The following is a 15095-nucleotide window of genomic DNA, read 5'->3' as shown; positions in this document are numbered from 1 at the left end:
GGGGAAGTGGAAAAGAATCTTTCCTCGGTAAGCCATGTGTGTTGTATGAGGCGACAACAATGCTGGGAGCAAGAGGCCAGTATCCCCTTCCCCTAAAGAAGGAAAACTTTACGTTGCCTAAAGAAGGAAAACTTTACGTTGCCTAAAGAAGGAAAACTTTGCGTTTCATTTTTCTTCAAGTCACCCTGCCTCGGGTGTAGATGGCCACTGTGCTAAACACACATTCTAATGGGAAACAAAGTTATCTTATGATAGCATACAGCAGAAAACTTTAACCATGGCTTTCTATACAAGTTATGTACAATTTTGTTGGGACTTTTCTCATGTATTCCTCAAGACATCTACTAAACTGCTCATTAACCCTTAAATGGTCCAAACGTATATGTATATACGTTTTTTCAACATCTGAAAGTATGTAAAAAAATGTAATCTTTTTTTTTTGTTTTACATGTGAAAACGTGTAAAAAAAAAAATAAAAAAAAATTTTGGAGTGAGTTAAACAAGTTAAGAAAGCCTAGGGAAAGTATGGATTTGTCAGTTAAAAACAGAGTAGGGGAGTTAGTTGATGGGGAAAGGGAGGTATTAGGTAGATGGCGAGAATATTTTGAGGAACTTTTAAATGTTAAGGAAGAAAGGGAGGCGGTAATTTCATGCACTGGCCAGGGAGGTATACCATCTTTTAGGAGTGAAGAAGAGCAGAATGTAAGTGTGGTGGAGGTACGTGAGGCATTACGTAGAATGAAAGGGGGGTAAAGCAGCTGGAACTGATGGGATCATGACAGAAATGTTAAAAGCAGGGGGGGATATAGTGTTGGAGTGGTTGGTACTTTTGTTTAATAAATGTATGAAAGAGGGGAAGGTACCTAGGGATTGGCAGAGAGCATGTATAGTCCCTTTATATAAAGGGAAAGGGGACAAAAGAGATTGTAAAAATTATAGAGGAATAAGTTTACTGAGTATACCAGGAAAAGTATAGGGTAGGGTTATAATTGAAAGAATTAGAGGTAAGACAGAATGTAGAATTGCGGACGAGCAAGGAGGCTTCAGAGTGGGTAGGGGATGTGTAGATCAAGTGTTTACATTGAAGCATATATGTGAACAGTATTTAGATAAAGGTAGGGAAGTTTTTATTGCATTTATGGATTTAGAAAAGGCATATGATAGAGTGGATAGAGGAGCAATGTGGCAGATGTTGCAAGTATATGGAATAGGTGGTAAGTTACTAAATGCTGTAAAGAGCTTTTATGAGGATACTGAGGCTCAGGTTAGGGTGTGTAGAAGAGAGGGAGAATACTTCCCGGTAAAAGTAGGTCTTAGACAGGGATGTGTAATGTCACCATGGTTGTTTAATATATTTATAGATGGGGTTGTAAAAGAAGTAAATGCTAGGGTGTTCGGGAGAGGGGTGGGATTAAATTATGGGGAATCAAATTCAAAATGGGAATTGACACAGTTACTTTTTGCTGATGATACTGTGCTTATGGGAGATTCTAAAGAAAAATTGCAAAGGATAGTGGATGAGTTTGAGAATGTGTGTAAAGGTAGAAAGTTGAAAGTGAACATAGAAAAGAGTAAGGTGATGAGGGTATCAAATGATTTAGATAAAGAAAAATTGGATATCAAATTGGGGAGGAGGAGTATGGAAGAAGTGAATGTTTTCAGATACTTGGGAGTTGACGTGTCGGCGGATGGATTTATGAAGGATGAGGTTAATCATAGAATTGATGAGGGAAAAAAGGTGAGTGGTGCGTTGAGGTATATGTGGAGTCAAAAAACGTTATCTATGGAGACAAAGAAGGGAATGTATGAAAGTATAGTAGTACCAACACTCTTATATGGATGTGAAGCTTGGGTGGTAAATGCAGCAGCGAGGAGACGGTTGGAGGCAGTGGAGATGTCCTGTCTAAGGGCAATGTGTGGTGTAAATATTATGCAGAAAATTCGGAGTGTGGAAATTAGGAGAAGGTGTGGAGTTAATAAAAGCATTAGTCAGAGGGCAGAAGAGGGGTTGTTGAGGTGGTTTGGTCATTTAGAGAGAATGGATCAAAGTAGAATGACATGGAAAGCATATAAATCTATAGGGGAAGGAAAGAGGGGTAGGGGTCGTCCTCGAAAGGGTTGGAAAGAGGGGGTAAAGGAGGTTTTGTGGGCGAGGGGCTTGGACTTCCAGCAAGCGTGCATGAGCGTGTTAGATAGGAGTGAATGGAGACGAATGATACTTGGGACCTGACGATCTGTTGGAGTGTGAGCAGGGTAATATTTAGTGAAGGGATTCAGGGAAACCGGTTATTTTCATATAGTCGGACTTGAGTCCTGGAAATGGGAAGTACAATGCCTGCACTTTAAAGGAGGGGTTTGGGATATTGGCAGTCTGGAGGGATATGTTGTGTATCTTTATACGTATATGCTTCTAAACTGTTGTATTCTGAGCACCTTTGCAAAAGCAGTGATAATGTGTGAGTGTGGTGAAAGTGTTGAATGATGATGAAAGTATTTTCTTTTTGGGGATTTTCTTTCTTTTTTTGGGTCACCCTGCCTCGGTGGGAGACGGCCGACTTGTTGAAAAAAAAAAAAAAAAAAAAAATTTGAAAATATGAAAAAAAAAGTAGATCTACTTTTGGAGCACTATGAATTTGAACATCGATCTGTTTGGACCGTTTAAGGGTTAAAGTCCTCCCCATAGCTACTCTTGCTCACCTCTGGTAAATTTAATTGCACACATTTTTTTAACATGCAATATTCATTAGTCAGAGAAACTCTTTTTGTAAAAGAAAATTATAAAAATTATGAATTGTACAAAGAATTATCATAACTTTCAAATATTTTGAAGTCAAAGTTATTTCAACAACTAAATACTAGATACAAACCATTAAAAACTTGCTATTGGTACTCATTAAGTGAGTAGTGAATGCATAGATAAGGCGTGAGAGAGAATGTGACACCTGTGATGCTGCTGGGCCTTGTGCTGAACCGTGGCTGTAAGAAATGACACATTCATAAGGTTTTGCAAGAACAAAAAATGTACAAATTCAGAAATAAACCATGAAATAGTAAAATGTGTGTGTAGGCATATTTCATTCAGTGCTCAGGTTGACAGCAAGAGGTGGTATACCTGGAGGGTGTTTCAGGGGTCAATGCCCCAGTGGCCTGGTCCATGACCAGGCCTCATGGTGGAGGAAAACATCATACATAGAGCCTGTGCATCCCTACTCTACAGTAACACCTACCTTCAAGCCTCTTCATAAATCATCAGTCCAACAGGAAAACCACTGCTGCCAAATGTACTGCTAATCTGACTGTACAGTATGGCATTTTGCAGAATGAAATGTACAAATCTACCTCCTTTTATTTGTATTCACCATTATGCGATGTCACGTTTCTATTGGTAATTCCATATATGCAATTTATGATAGCCATACGAGCTCAGTATGGTTCACAAAGCACAATGAAGATACTTATTATGTGTTTTTAAGTATTTATGAGCTGACTGAGCCAACTACACATGCCAAGGGTTTGGAACATATCCACAGCATAAATTATGGACACCTGTACTACATTTGCTGTATCGTAAATATATCTGTTAATGATTCTGTGAATCATCAGCACACAGTAGTATAAACTTTATGAATCAGATACATGTGCAACCAGTGGCTTTTTCAATTCAATATGTAAAGTTTATTAACCAGAGACAGCAGAAGATAAAGTAATCAGTTCCTCAGCCTTGACTGGAAAAAATTTCTTCAAAATAAAGATACACAGGTGTTGCACATGTATCTAAATCACCAACTTTATGGCGGTTTTTGCTGTAACACACTGGCCGTCTCCCACCAAGGCAAGGTGACCCAAAAAAGGAACACTTTCACATCATTCACACTGTCACTTGACAGTACTGTACAAGATTAATACTACAACAGAATAATTTTACACTAAGCATTTACCATTCAGGTGGAGTAATGTTTCTCACAGTAAAGAGACGATGAAGTGGTGCAACTGGCAACGAGGGAAGACCCCTACAAGACCAGTGTTGAAGTGATTGTGGGTTATTTCCCAAATCCTCTTTATCCCCTTTAAGGCAGCCACTATGCACAAGACTGGAAGCCACTTTGTGTATCAAGTCTCCACTGCTCATTATTTCAGGTACTAATCTGGAAAAAACAAATTAAAATGAAAGTGATATCTAAAAACAGCTTCAGTATCACATTACTGCACTGATGTATTTTCAGTATACAGTACTGAACTCCTTATGTATTTATAAACTGTATAAAATTATTTTAGCAAAAACACAATGTTGTCCGTGCTAGATACAAAAGTATACAGCCAACAGTAATGAAGAAAGGCTTGTTTTCCATTTGTATGAGTTGGTAAGGTCAAAAATTTCACTGCTTACACATCCATAATAGTGTATTTTATAACCCATCACACTACAACAGTATACTGGTATAGATAAGAGAGACTTGGTCCGGAAGATCTCAGGGACGCCTGACTGGCTCTGGTGCCGAGCTGCAAGCTTGAAGCTGACGTTATATTTTATGACATTTCATTGGTGACACATGAAATTGTAATAACACAACTGCAAACCACAGAATGGGTGAAGTTAGACTCATGGCGAGTCATAAAACTCCAAGCCAGTGTGTAACCCACTCGAGTGACTTACATACTGACCTGGAGTTGTAGTACTTCCTTGCCATGAGTTCAAACCCCACCTAATCCATGGTTTGTTTCACTGATTTTTGTGTTTTGCTCTTTTTTGGCTAGAAATTTGGTCACTTCAAAAGGTTCTAGGTCCAGATATTTTTCAATGATTGGTGATAGACAGTACATACTAATTAATTTCCTGCCATAACATATCAGTAAAGATCCAAATATTTTTTTTGTTTGTTTAGCATGTCAGCCATCTCCCACCGAGGCAGGGTGACCCAAAAATGAAAGAAACATTTTCACCATCATTCAACACTTTCACCATCATTCACACATATTCACTGTCTTTGCAGAGGCGCCCAGATACGACAGTTTAGTTGTCACTCCAAACAGCCAACATCCCAAACCCCTCCTTTAAAGTGCAGGCACTGTACTTCCCACCTCCAGAACTCAAGTCCAATTTTTTTTTTTTTTTTCAACAAGTCGGCCGTCTCCCACCGAGGCAGGGTGACCCAAAAAATAAAGAAAATCCCCAAAAAGAAAATACTTTCATCATTATTCAACACTTTCACCACACTCGCACATTATCACTGTTTTTGCAGAGGTGCTCAGAATACACAGTTTAGAAGCATACACATATAAAAATATTTTTTTTTTTTTTTTTTTTCAACAAGTCGGTCATCTCCCACCGAGGCAGGGTGACCCAAAAAAAAGAAAGAAAATCCCCAAAAAGAAAATACTTTCATCATCATTCAACACTTTCACCACACTCACACATTATCACTGCTTTTGCAGAGGTGCTCAGAATATAACAGTTTAGAAGCATATACGCATAGAGATACACAACATATCCCTCCAAACTGCCAATATCCCAAACCCCTCCTTTAAAGTGCAGGCATTGTACTTCCCATTTCCAGGACTCAAGTCCGACTATATGAAAATAACCGGTTTCCCTGAATCCCTTCACTAAATATTACCCTGCTCACACTCCAACAGGTGTCAGCTGACAAAATTCTCGTACTTAACTTACTTGACACAAGCTGAAGCAGCTGCTGAACGAACTCTGGGGTCCTGATCGGCCAGGAGAGGAATAAGAACTGCTGTTAATACACGATGAGAAAACCTGTCGGCAGGTCTAAGTGGAATGGAACTTCCTGTAGTGCTGTAGCTGCTGCTACTCTCTACATGGTCTGTATAACTCAGAGGCAATCCTGAGAGGAGATCACACAGTTCAACCTGAAATATGAATACTGTTGACACAGCAAGATACACACCAAACATGAATGTAAATCATGACTTTGATTACGTACACAAATATGGAACTGTGTATTTTAAAATCGTAAAATAATAATACTAGAACTCATACAAAGTAACTTACTTTGACCAACCAATATAGATTTGAGGCTGTATTTACCAAATGCGGTAAAACAGACAGTATGACTGCGGCATGCAACGAGTGAAGTAGCTCACCCAGGCAGAGCCCCAGACCACCCAGAGCTCCACGTGCTGTTACACTTGACTCGTGTACAAGCAACTGTAATGATACAATATATTAATTTTCATTCTATATATTGCTAGTAGTAATAGTACCCGGTATACTCATGGGAAAGCGCTAAACCCCACAAAACTTATAAATCCTCTGGGGAATGAAAGGTACTGAAATCAAGTTTGAGTCAAGGAAGGGGAGGACAGCTATAGTTCTTTGGAGAAAGCTGTTTACACTGTGTTAAACAACTGCTGCAGAATTCTTTGTATCCTATATTTATAATGACTGTCTGGAGTGACATCTAAACTGTCATATCTGAGTGCCTCTACAAAAACAGTGATTATGTGTGAATGATGGTGAAACCGTTTCTTTCTTTTCTGGGCCACTTAGACTTGGTGGAAGACAGCCAATGTGTTGAAAAAAAAAGATACCAATATTATAAGTAAATTTAGAAAAACATTTTCTCTTCACAATCCTCATTTTTCATCCAAGAGCTTAAATTACCCCAGTGACTGTAGTCCCAGTGATGTTCAAAGATCTCAAAACTGATTCCCAAACAAATGGAGAGGAATGCCTCCATGTGTCATATACAGTATATCTATCTATTTCCATCTCTCAAACCATACCTTACAATTGTCTTTATACTAAATCAGGATATTCAAGAGGCAATTATAAACTGTATGTATAATAAGACATTAATACTTGCTGCAAATAAATGCAACAATATCTCTCTTACACAAATTTCTTCACAAATTCAGAATTTTTAATTCAAATCAGATTTCTGACATGCAAGCAAGACAGCCATGTGCTAACCTTGCAAAGGACTTCAAGAAGTGAAGATAAAGGTAACCCCGGTCGACCAAAGTCATTATACTGTCCACATCCATGGACAAGACTGGCACGAATGAACTGTCCAATGACAGTGCCCACACTTGCTCCAAGCTGAGGGTCGGAATGACTATGAAACCTCAAAACATCATCAATGTGTTGCTGTAGCTCTGAAACAATGAGAGAGTCGCATATTATGGTGTGCATGAGCAAAGTTGTGTGTCAGGAGATTAGAAGACTATACAATTAAAACAATGCTAGTCATTTTAAAAAAATTGGGCCATATTTACTAATGAAAGAATTAATGCAAAATAGTATCTGTAAGGCTCTCGTACAAAATTGTCTTCTACTTAACCCTTAAGCTGTCCAAAAGTAGCTCTACATTTTTTTCAACATTTGAAAGTATGTAAAAAAATGAAGATCATTTTTTTTTTACATTTGAAAACGTGTAAAAAAACTTGATCTATTTTTTTTTTGTTATATTTGAAAATACGTAAAAAAAAAAAGGTAGATCTACTTTTGGAGCACTACGCATGTGATCGTAAATCTGTTTGGACAGTTTAAGGGTTATGCTTCAAGCAATAATGTTTTGCTTCATAGTATGCCATACACCCTGAATGGTCAATTAACTATATATTCTCCTAATAACATTTAGACTGTTTAAAATGAGAATCTCACCATATCATACAAGTAACAAATTCTTTAAGGCATACTAGGAACCGAACTGCTGTCCATGGCAATGCACATCCATAGCTACATTAACTCATCCAGTTAGTATAACTCTGGATTTGCTTCCCAATATACAATACACAATTCACATTGCATGTTAATCATGCCATGTTGTCCTTATTGTTGAAAACAGTTTAAAAAACCAACAAGTTGAAGATTAGGACATGTGCAACAGCTGGGTATCTTTATTGATAAAACGTTTTGCCAACACAGTAGGTGAAACTAATGCATATGTGCCTTAATCTTAAATTACTGTAACCTGGCACAATTTTTCTACCAGTTTTCTTCAAGCTTAGTATTAATGCTAAATTTTGTTAATCTTCTTTTATCAATTGTTTTAGACAAAATTCTAACTAATGCAAAATCATGATCAAAATATTACAGGATTCTGAACTTGGATTTTCTATGTAAATGTTTAATTTGTGAGTCAGGAAGTCTTTGGAAGAACAAAATAATTTAATAAATTACTTGTTAATTTTAACAGCAACAACCCAATCAATTTATCATCATGACTAACTCACCATCCCTAACCTATCGGAATAAAAGCTACTCACCAATACACAAATACCGACACATAGGAGAATGAAACTTGTGATGACATTTCCGTCCAACTTGTTAATGGTCCAAGTCGGACTGAAACATCATCATACGTTTCATAAGAACATAAGAATGGAGGAACACTGCAGAAGGCCTACTGGCCCATACAAGGCAAGTCCTTATAAAAACCACCCATGTATTTGTCCAACCTTTTTCCACAACTACCCAAGAATTTGCCTCAGTACCTCAAGTACTAATCAAACCCAGCCGGTTCCAGTTACTGTATTATACTGTCTTATTATTAACTTACCAATATTACCACAGAAAATACCCTAATTACACTGCAAACAAAAATGCAATCAACTCACTGTCAGAAACTAGTGACTTACCCAATTCTCCAATTGCATCTGTATAGAGAGGTTCAGCCATCAGAGAAGGCATCACCATCACAGCCAACCCTACACAGTTAAGAGCCAACACTTTGACGCTCACTCGGACTGCCCGGTCAGGAACTAATAACCCAGCATGCCCAGATAAAAGGAATGAGGAAGTCAGGTATCGTACGAGATACCGTACAGGAAGATCTTCATCCAAGAAAGAGCCAACTGAACCACTTGGCTGCAGGACAACAGAAATCACATTTAATAATTATCCTAAAACTTATTAAGAATTAAACCTATTATTGTGCAGTTTTTTAGACATTTGTTATTATTAAATTACCACATTATTGTTGCTATAAACCTTTGTATTAATTTCACACAATATTTAGCTGAAATAACATTATTCAAATTTGTGAAACTTTTAACAAAAATCTTTCTTTCTTTCAACGTACCAGCCGTATCCCACCGAGGCGGGGCGGCCCAAAAGGAAAAATGAAAGTTTCTCCTTTTAAATTTATTAATACAGCGGACCCCCGCATAACGATTACCTCCGAATGCGACCAATTATGTAAGTGTATTTAAGTAAGTGCGTTTGTACGTGTATGTTTGGGGGTCTGAAATGGACTAATCTACTTCACAATATTTCTTATGGGAACAAATTCGGTCAGTACTGGCACCTGAACATACTTCTGGAGTGAAAAAATATCGTTAACCGGGGGTCCACTGTATATACAGGAGAAGGGGTTACTAGCCCCTTGCTCCCGGCATTTTAGTCACCTCTTACAACACGCATGGCTTACGGAAGAAGAATTCTGTTCCACTTCCCCATGGAGATAAGAGGAAATAAGCAAGAACAAGAACTAGAAAGAAAATAGAAGAAAACCCAGAGGGGTGTGTATATATATGCTTGTACATGTATGTGTAGTGTGACCTAAGTGTAAGTAGAAGTAGCAAGATGTACCTGAAATCTTAAATGTTTATGAGACAGAAAAAAGACACCAGCAATCCTACCATCATGTAAAACAATTACAGGCTTTCATTTTACACTCACTTGGCAGGATGGTGGTACCTCCCTGGGCAGCTGCTGTCTACCAACCTACTACCTAAATTTAACAAAAATGTTAAGACAATAATATGCACTCAAATTGCCTGAGAAAGAGCAGGCATAAACAAAGTGCCTCTGAATATATATAAAAAAAGGGTATAACTAATCCTACAAAAGAACATTTTACATTACTGTGAAATACATCTAGAACTTTCACTTGAATAAAGGCAACATTATTCATTAATAAATCCAACATCTTATCATTCTAATCAAATAATGTGTCAAGCAAAATGGTATATATTTTTGCCTCTTCCACTAAACAAAAAGCACTCTAATAAACAATTCAGCTGTCTATAGTCAATAAATCAATGTTTACCATTATCTCTAAGAGATGGAGTTCTTAACCTTTTCATAATTACAGACCCTAATGGATTTCTCAATATGTCCCCATACCCCCTTCACTAAACTGTTGAAATCATCACCATCACCACCAGTCCTATTAGGTACCAGTATGACTTCAAAAGATGTCAATAGCTTGGTTTTATGTTAGGTAAAAGGATACAAGTGCAACTAATGTGGCATTTTACTGTGGCAACATTCCGTTCTCCAGGTGCTTTGTCAAGCCGTTATGGCTTGGTTCTATTTTACAAATGGAGAGGCAGGAACAGAACAGCTGATATTTTATTCAAATTTAACCACAACTTTTTTTTTTTAAATTTTCAAAGATCGAGTCCCATATTCCCATTATTTGGTTCCCATACCCCCAGTTAAGAACCTCTGCTCTAGAGGTTTAAGCCAGAGAGAGTAACCTCAGTCTTCCATGAATCTTCCTTATGGTTCTTTCAAGAATTTCTAAAAATAAAAAAAACCTATCTCCAACACTTTCATAAAATATACCCCTCACAGTGACTATATTTCTTTTTACAAAGCCTTTCATTTTGTAATGTACAGTCACAACAAGCTGCTCGTATTTTTTTATATGTATTTAAATTATTGACAAAAATTTCTCCATGGGGAAGTGGAACAGAATTCTTCCTCCGTAAGCCATGTGTGTCACAAGAGGTGACTAAAATGCCGGGAGCAAGGGACTAGTAACCCCTTTTTTTGTATAAATTACTGGATTCAAAAAGAGAAACTTTTGTTTTTCTTTTTGGCCCACCCTGCCTTGGTGAGATATGGCCAGTTTGTTGAAAGAAGAAGAAGACAAAAATTTATCTTACTTTGAACCAGGACCTACCTTATCAATGGAGACTGATTTGTCTTCTAGGGATTTATTATGAGAATGAGATGATATGTGGTAAATGTGTTTCCTCTTGTCACGTTCAATGCAACGTTTCTCACCATTTAAATTTATCTCTCCTCTACCAAAAAGCACAGAGGTATCTGTAACACACGTTGAAAAAATATAATAGCAAAAAAAAAAAAATAGAAAATGGAAAGGTACAGAAAAAAATCATGGTCTAATGCTGATATACTAAATCATACAGTAAGACACCCATTAAATTATATAATAACACACCCACTAAATCATACAGGAATACAACCACTAAATCATACAGTAACATACTCATGAAATCATATAGGAACACACCCACTAAATTGTACAGCAACATTCCCACTAAATCATACAGTAACATACCTACTAGATCATACAGTAATACACCCACCAGATGACAAAACTGTAGGTACTCCAACATAACACCAAATTCCAAGCATCTCTTGCCACCATCCTGATCTAATGTACTCATACACGCTTGCTGGATGTTCAATTCCCGACCCCTCAACACCTCATTCACAACATCCTTTCAATCCTTCGTCAGAAATTCCGTACATCTTCCATTCATCTGATGTTTACGACCAAGCCAGGGGGTGATGACCCCTGCAACACCCTCCAGGTATTGTGCCTTTTTTTGTTAAATCTTGCTTAACTTTTCCACATGACCAAATCCTCTCAACTACAATTTTCTCCTCTTTCAAAAACACCTTTAATATTAACACACACTCTTCAAGCACTTTAATCAAGCAAAAAAAATTTTTTACAGCATTTTTAAAACAATCTTTGAGTAAATGCTGGAAATGTCACATTCTGTATATGTATCTCAGAAACCAGCTTTATATACTATGTAAGAAAAAGAGCAAATACATAGATCTTGAATCAGGAAACAGTGGGAGTTTGCATAAACACACCTGTAAGTTTTCCAATTTCAATGCTGGAGTATAAAGCACTAACTCTACTATCAGTTTCATCTACAGCAGTGTCAGCTGGCTGTACTTCTGTGCTTCCTCCACTTCCTCCTCCTCCTCCTCCTCCTCCTCCTCCTATTCCACCTCCCCCTCCCCCTCCTCCTCCTCCTCCTCCTCCTCCTTTGTCATCTTCTTCTTTTGTACTCTCCTCAAAATCGAGTTTTTCATCAGGGGTGTCCATGTCCATACTAACTCTCCCACTGCCACCTTCCAGATCTAATAATAAGTTATCCTCTTCAAACAGTGATGGAGCCACACTGATCTGACCTGAAAGAAGAAAACAATATTTATCAATGAACTGAAAGAATGAGATATCAGGCGCATAACTTCCGTATCTACATAAGCTACCAAAATTGTAAGTACACCCAAAACCCTTCTGTTAATGAAGATTCAAGCACACTAAACAATTTGTAAAAGTTGTCTGTACATTAATTTTGTCAAAAAAATAAAATGATCAAAACTTTTAGTTGCAAAATACAGTATAACAAAAAATATACCCAAAAGAAACAAATGCCCTGAACTGGAAGCTTACTACATAAAAAAAAGGTGAATATTCACATCAGATTAAAGAAAACACAATCATGGTTTAACAGATGGAATTCAGGCTTAATTCAAGGAATTGGAGCATTAGTTCAATTCCTTCGATCAAGAGCCCCTTGCCAGAATCAAGAAACCTCCTGTGAGGGGGTCATCAATTTTTGTCATGTACATTCCAGGATTCATGCATATAAATACAGATGACATCATCACACTAAAGGCATATCACATATAAATTCAGTGGTTAGTAGCTCAGTGGTAACACTTTCAGCTCACAACTAAAAGACCCTGGTTCAATCCCAGATGAGTAGATATATATGGGCAAGTCTTACACATTCATATATCAGTACAGTAAATAGGTACTCTGGTGTCTGTCAACTGAGTAGCATCCTGACATTCTGCCATGTATTATAGCCTTTTCAGCTACTGACCATGTGATATGATTTAGTAATACTAGCTCCCTATTCTTAAAATAGCAGTCTTCAATCATGCATTTATTAATTAATATATAGATATATATATATCCATAAAGCTCACTCACTGGACACTCTTGATGAAAGCAGACTAGCTCGAGGATCAGCCATGATCCTCGAGCGTGTGATCCCCTCAGGAGAAGTGAGAGTCAGGAGGAGAGCTACTGGTGGGTTCTGAAGCAGTGTCTGCAGGACATTTTGAAATACAACATGGTGATCAGTGTGGAACAAAGGCACTTTATGTTTATAACATGTTTAAAATGTTGAAATGTTCTGATAGATACAGTACCAGAACTGCCAAAGAACACACAAGCTGTATGAACAACAAATACCAAAGAAGTATCAGGAAACACAAAACATTCAACTAAACCATGGAATGAGTGAGGGTTGAACCCAGGCCAGTGCATTAACCACTTGGCCAGCTGGCTCTAAGATTCAACCAACTAGGTATTTTTCTCAATACCATAGGGAAGTTAGCATGGACCACCACTGTGACCACAAAACTTTCAAATAATTTACAATGCATTTCACTGTGAACTGACTACATTCAAGGAAGTTGTAAACACAGTGAGTACTCACCTGAAGTGTTTCTAAACTTGCAGTGACTATGTTGTGATCCGAAGATTTGCTAAAATGAAGACATAATTCATAAACCTGAAACAAGACAAAAGTATTAACACACCAGGATACCTCAACTCACTATAAATATCTAGCATGACACATTATGCATCATATTCATGAACTTCTCCCCCATGGCCTTTCCTTATCTCTTCTAACTCTGCATCTGCAAGCCATGAATAGATCAAATGACTATTTTTTTGTTTTCTAAACACACTGGCTGTCTCCCACCAAGGCAGAGTGACTCAAAAAAGAAGGAACAAAAGTTTTTCTTCTTTTTTACATTTAGCAACTTATACAGGAGAAAGGGTTACTAGCCCCTAGCTCCCGGTATTTTAGTCGCCTCTTACGACACACATGACTAACGAAGGAAGGATTCTTCTCCACTTCCCTATGAAGGCAAAATGACTATTTATCTACAAAATCTTGGACACCCAATAACTGTGGATATTATTCCTATTGATTCTATTTTCAAATCAACACAAAATATAATCATAACAAGTCCTTCAAGATTTTAGGTTTCATCTCATGAAGGAAGACTATAATACATTAAAAAAGCAATAAATAAATTTATCTTCCTACAAAATAAATATGTAATATAACTAAAATTTACTCCATGGATCAGTGGAACAGAACTCTTCCTACATAAGCTGTGTGTGTTATAAGAGGCGACTAAAATGCTGGGAACAAGGGGCTAGTAACCCCTTCTCCTGTATACAATACTAAATTTAAAAAGAGAAACCTTCATTTTTCTTTTTAGGTCACCCTGCCTCAGTGGGATATGGCCGGTTTGCTGAAAAAATAAATAAATCATAAATTAAAAGGGAAAAACTTCAATGACCCATGAGACTTTTTTAAGCAAAATTATTACAGTAGTCCCCCATGTATTTGCAGGGGATACATTCCAAGACCTACTGTAGATGCCCGAAACCATGGATAGTAGTAAACCCTATACATTATGTAAGTCATTTTTGTTTACGTACTTACCTAAGATAAAGTTTAATTGGTAAATTATGCACAATAAGTGGAGAATTAGGACTTTTTCACTGACAGGAAACACTTCATAGCTTCTCTTAGGCTTCAAAAAACTACCAACACTACTACTTTTCTGCTTTAATGTCATTATTAAGCAAAATTAAGGCTAATTTTCTGGCCACAGTAAACCCTGGATAACAGAAACCGTGGAAACCAGACCCACAGATATAGGGGTTCTTTTTTTCCCACCAAGGCAGGGTGACCCAAAAAAGAAAGAAAAACCCAAAAAGAAAGAAAAAACTTTCATTATCATTCAACACTTTCACCATCACAAGCATAACCACTGTCTTTGTAGAGGCATTCAGATACAACAGCTGTTAGACATCCCTCCAAATTGCCAATATCCCAAAGTCCTCCCTTAAAGTGCAGGCATTGGACTTTCCATTTCCAGGACTCAAGTCCGGCTAACCGGTTTCCCTGAATCCCTTCACAAAATGTTACCCTATACATGCTCCAACAGCTCGTCAGGCCCCCAAAACCATTCGTCTCCATTCACTCCTATCTAACATGCTCACGCATGCTTGCTGGAAGACCAAGCCCCTCGC

At 37.6% G+C, this 15095-nt stretch overlaps 1 protein-coding gene across 2 annotated transcripts in view; it reads right to left on the bottom strand.

Moving 5' to 3' along the window:
- LOC138855010 (huntingtin-like) overlaps positions 1 to 15095 on the bottom strand; it is a 76455-nt gene that overhangs the window by 49198 nt on the left and 12162 nt on the right. For both annotated transcript variants that reach the window (XM_070101582.1, XM_070101583.1), the window contains exons 6-15: positions 13477 to 13551; positions 12966 to 13083; positions 11831 to 12154; positions 10881 to 11026; positions 8608 to 8836; positions 6938 to 7122; positions 6017 to 6172; positions 5669 to 5874; positions 3939 to 4145; positions 2868 to 2976 (exon numbers count right to left, since the gene is read on the bottom strand). In XM_070101582.1, the coding sequence (XP_069957683.1) occupies positions 2868 to 2976; positions 3939 to 4145; positions 5669 to 5874; positions 6017 to 6172; positions 6938 to 7122; positions 8608 to 8836; positions 10881 to 11026; positions 11831 to 12154; positions 12966 to 13083; positions 13477 to 13551 (1755 nt within the window). The remainder of the gene's footprint in view (positions 1 to 2867; positions 2977 to 3938; positions 4146 to 5668; positions 5875 to 6016; positions 6173 to 6937; positions 7123 to 8607; positions 8837 to 10880; positions 11027 to 11830; positions 12155 to 12965; positions 13084 to 13476; positions 13552 to 15095) is intronic.

This window comes from Cherax quadricarinatus, chromosome 78 (genome assembly GCF_038502225.1).
Source record: "Cherax quadricarinatus isolate ZL_2023a chromosome 78, ASM3850222v1, whole genome shotgun sequence".
Classification (NCBI taxonomy): Eukaryota; Metazoa; Arthropoda; class Malacostraca; order Decapoda; family Parastacidae; genus Cherax; species Cherax quadricarinatus.
Note: the sequence above shows the minus strand (reverse complement) of the source record. Positions and strands in the feature narration are given on the sequence as shown.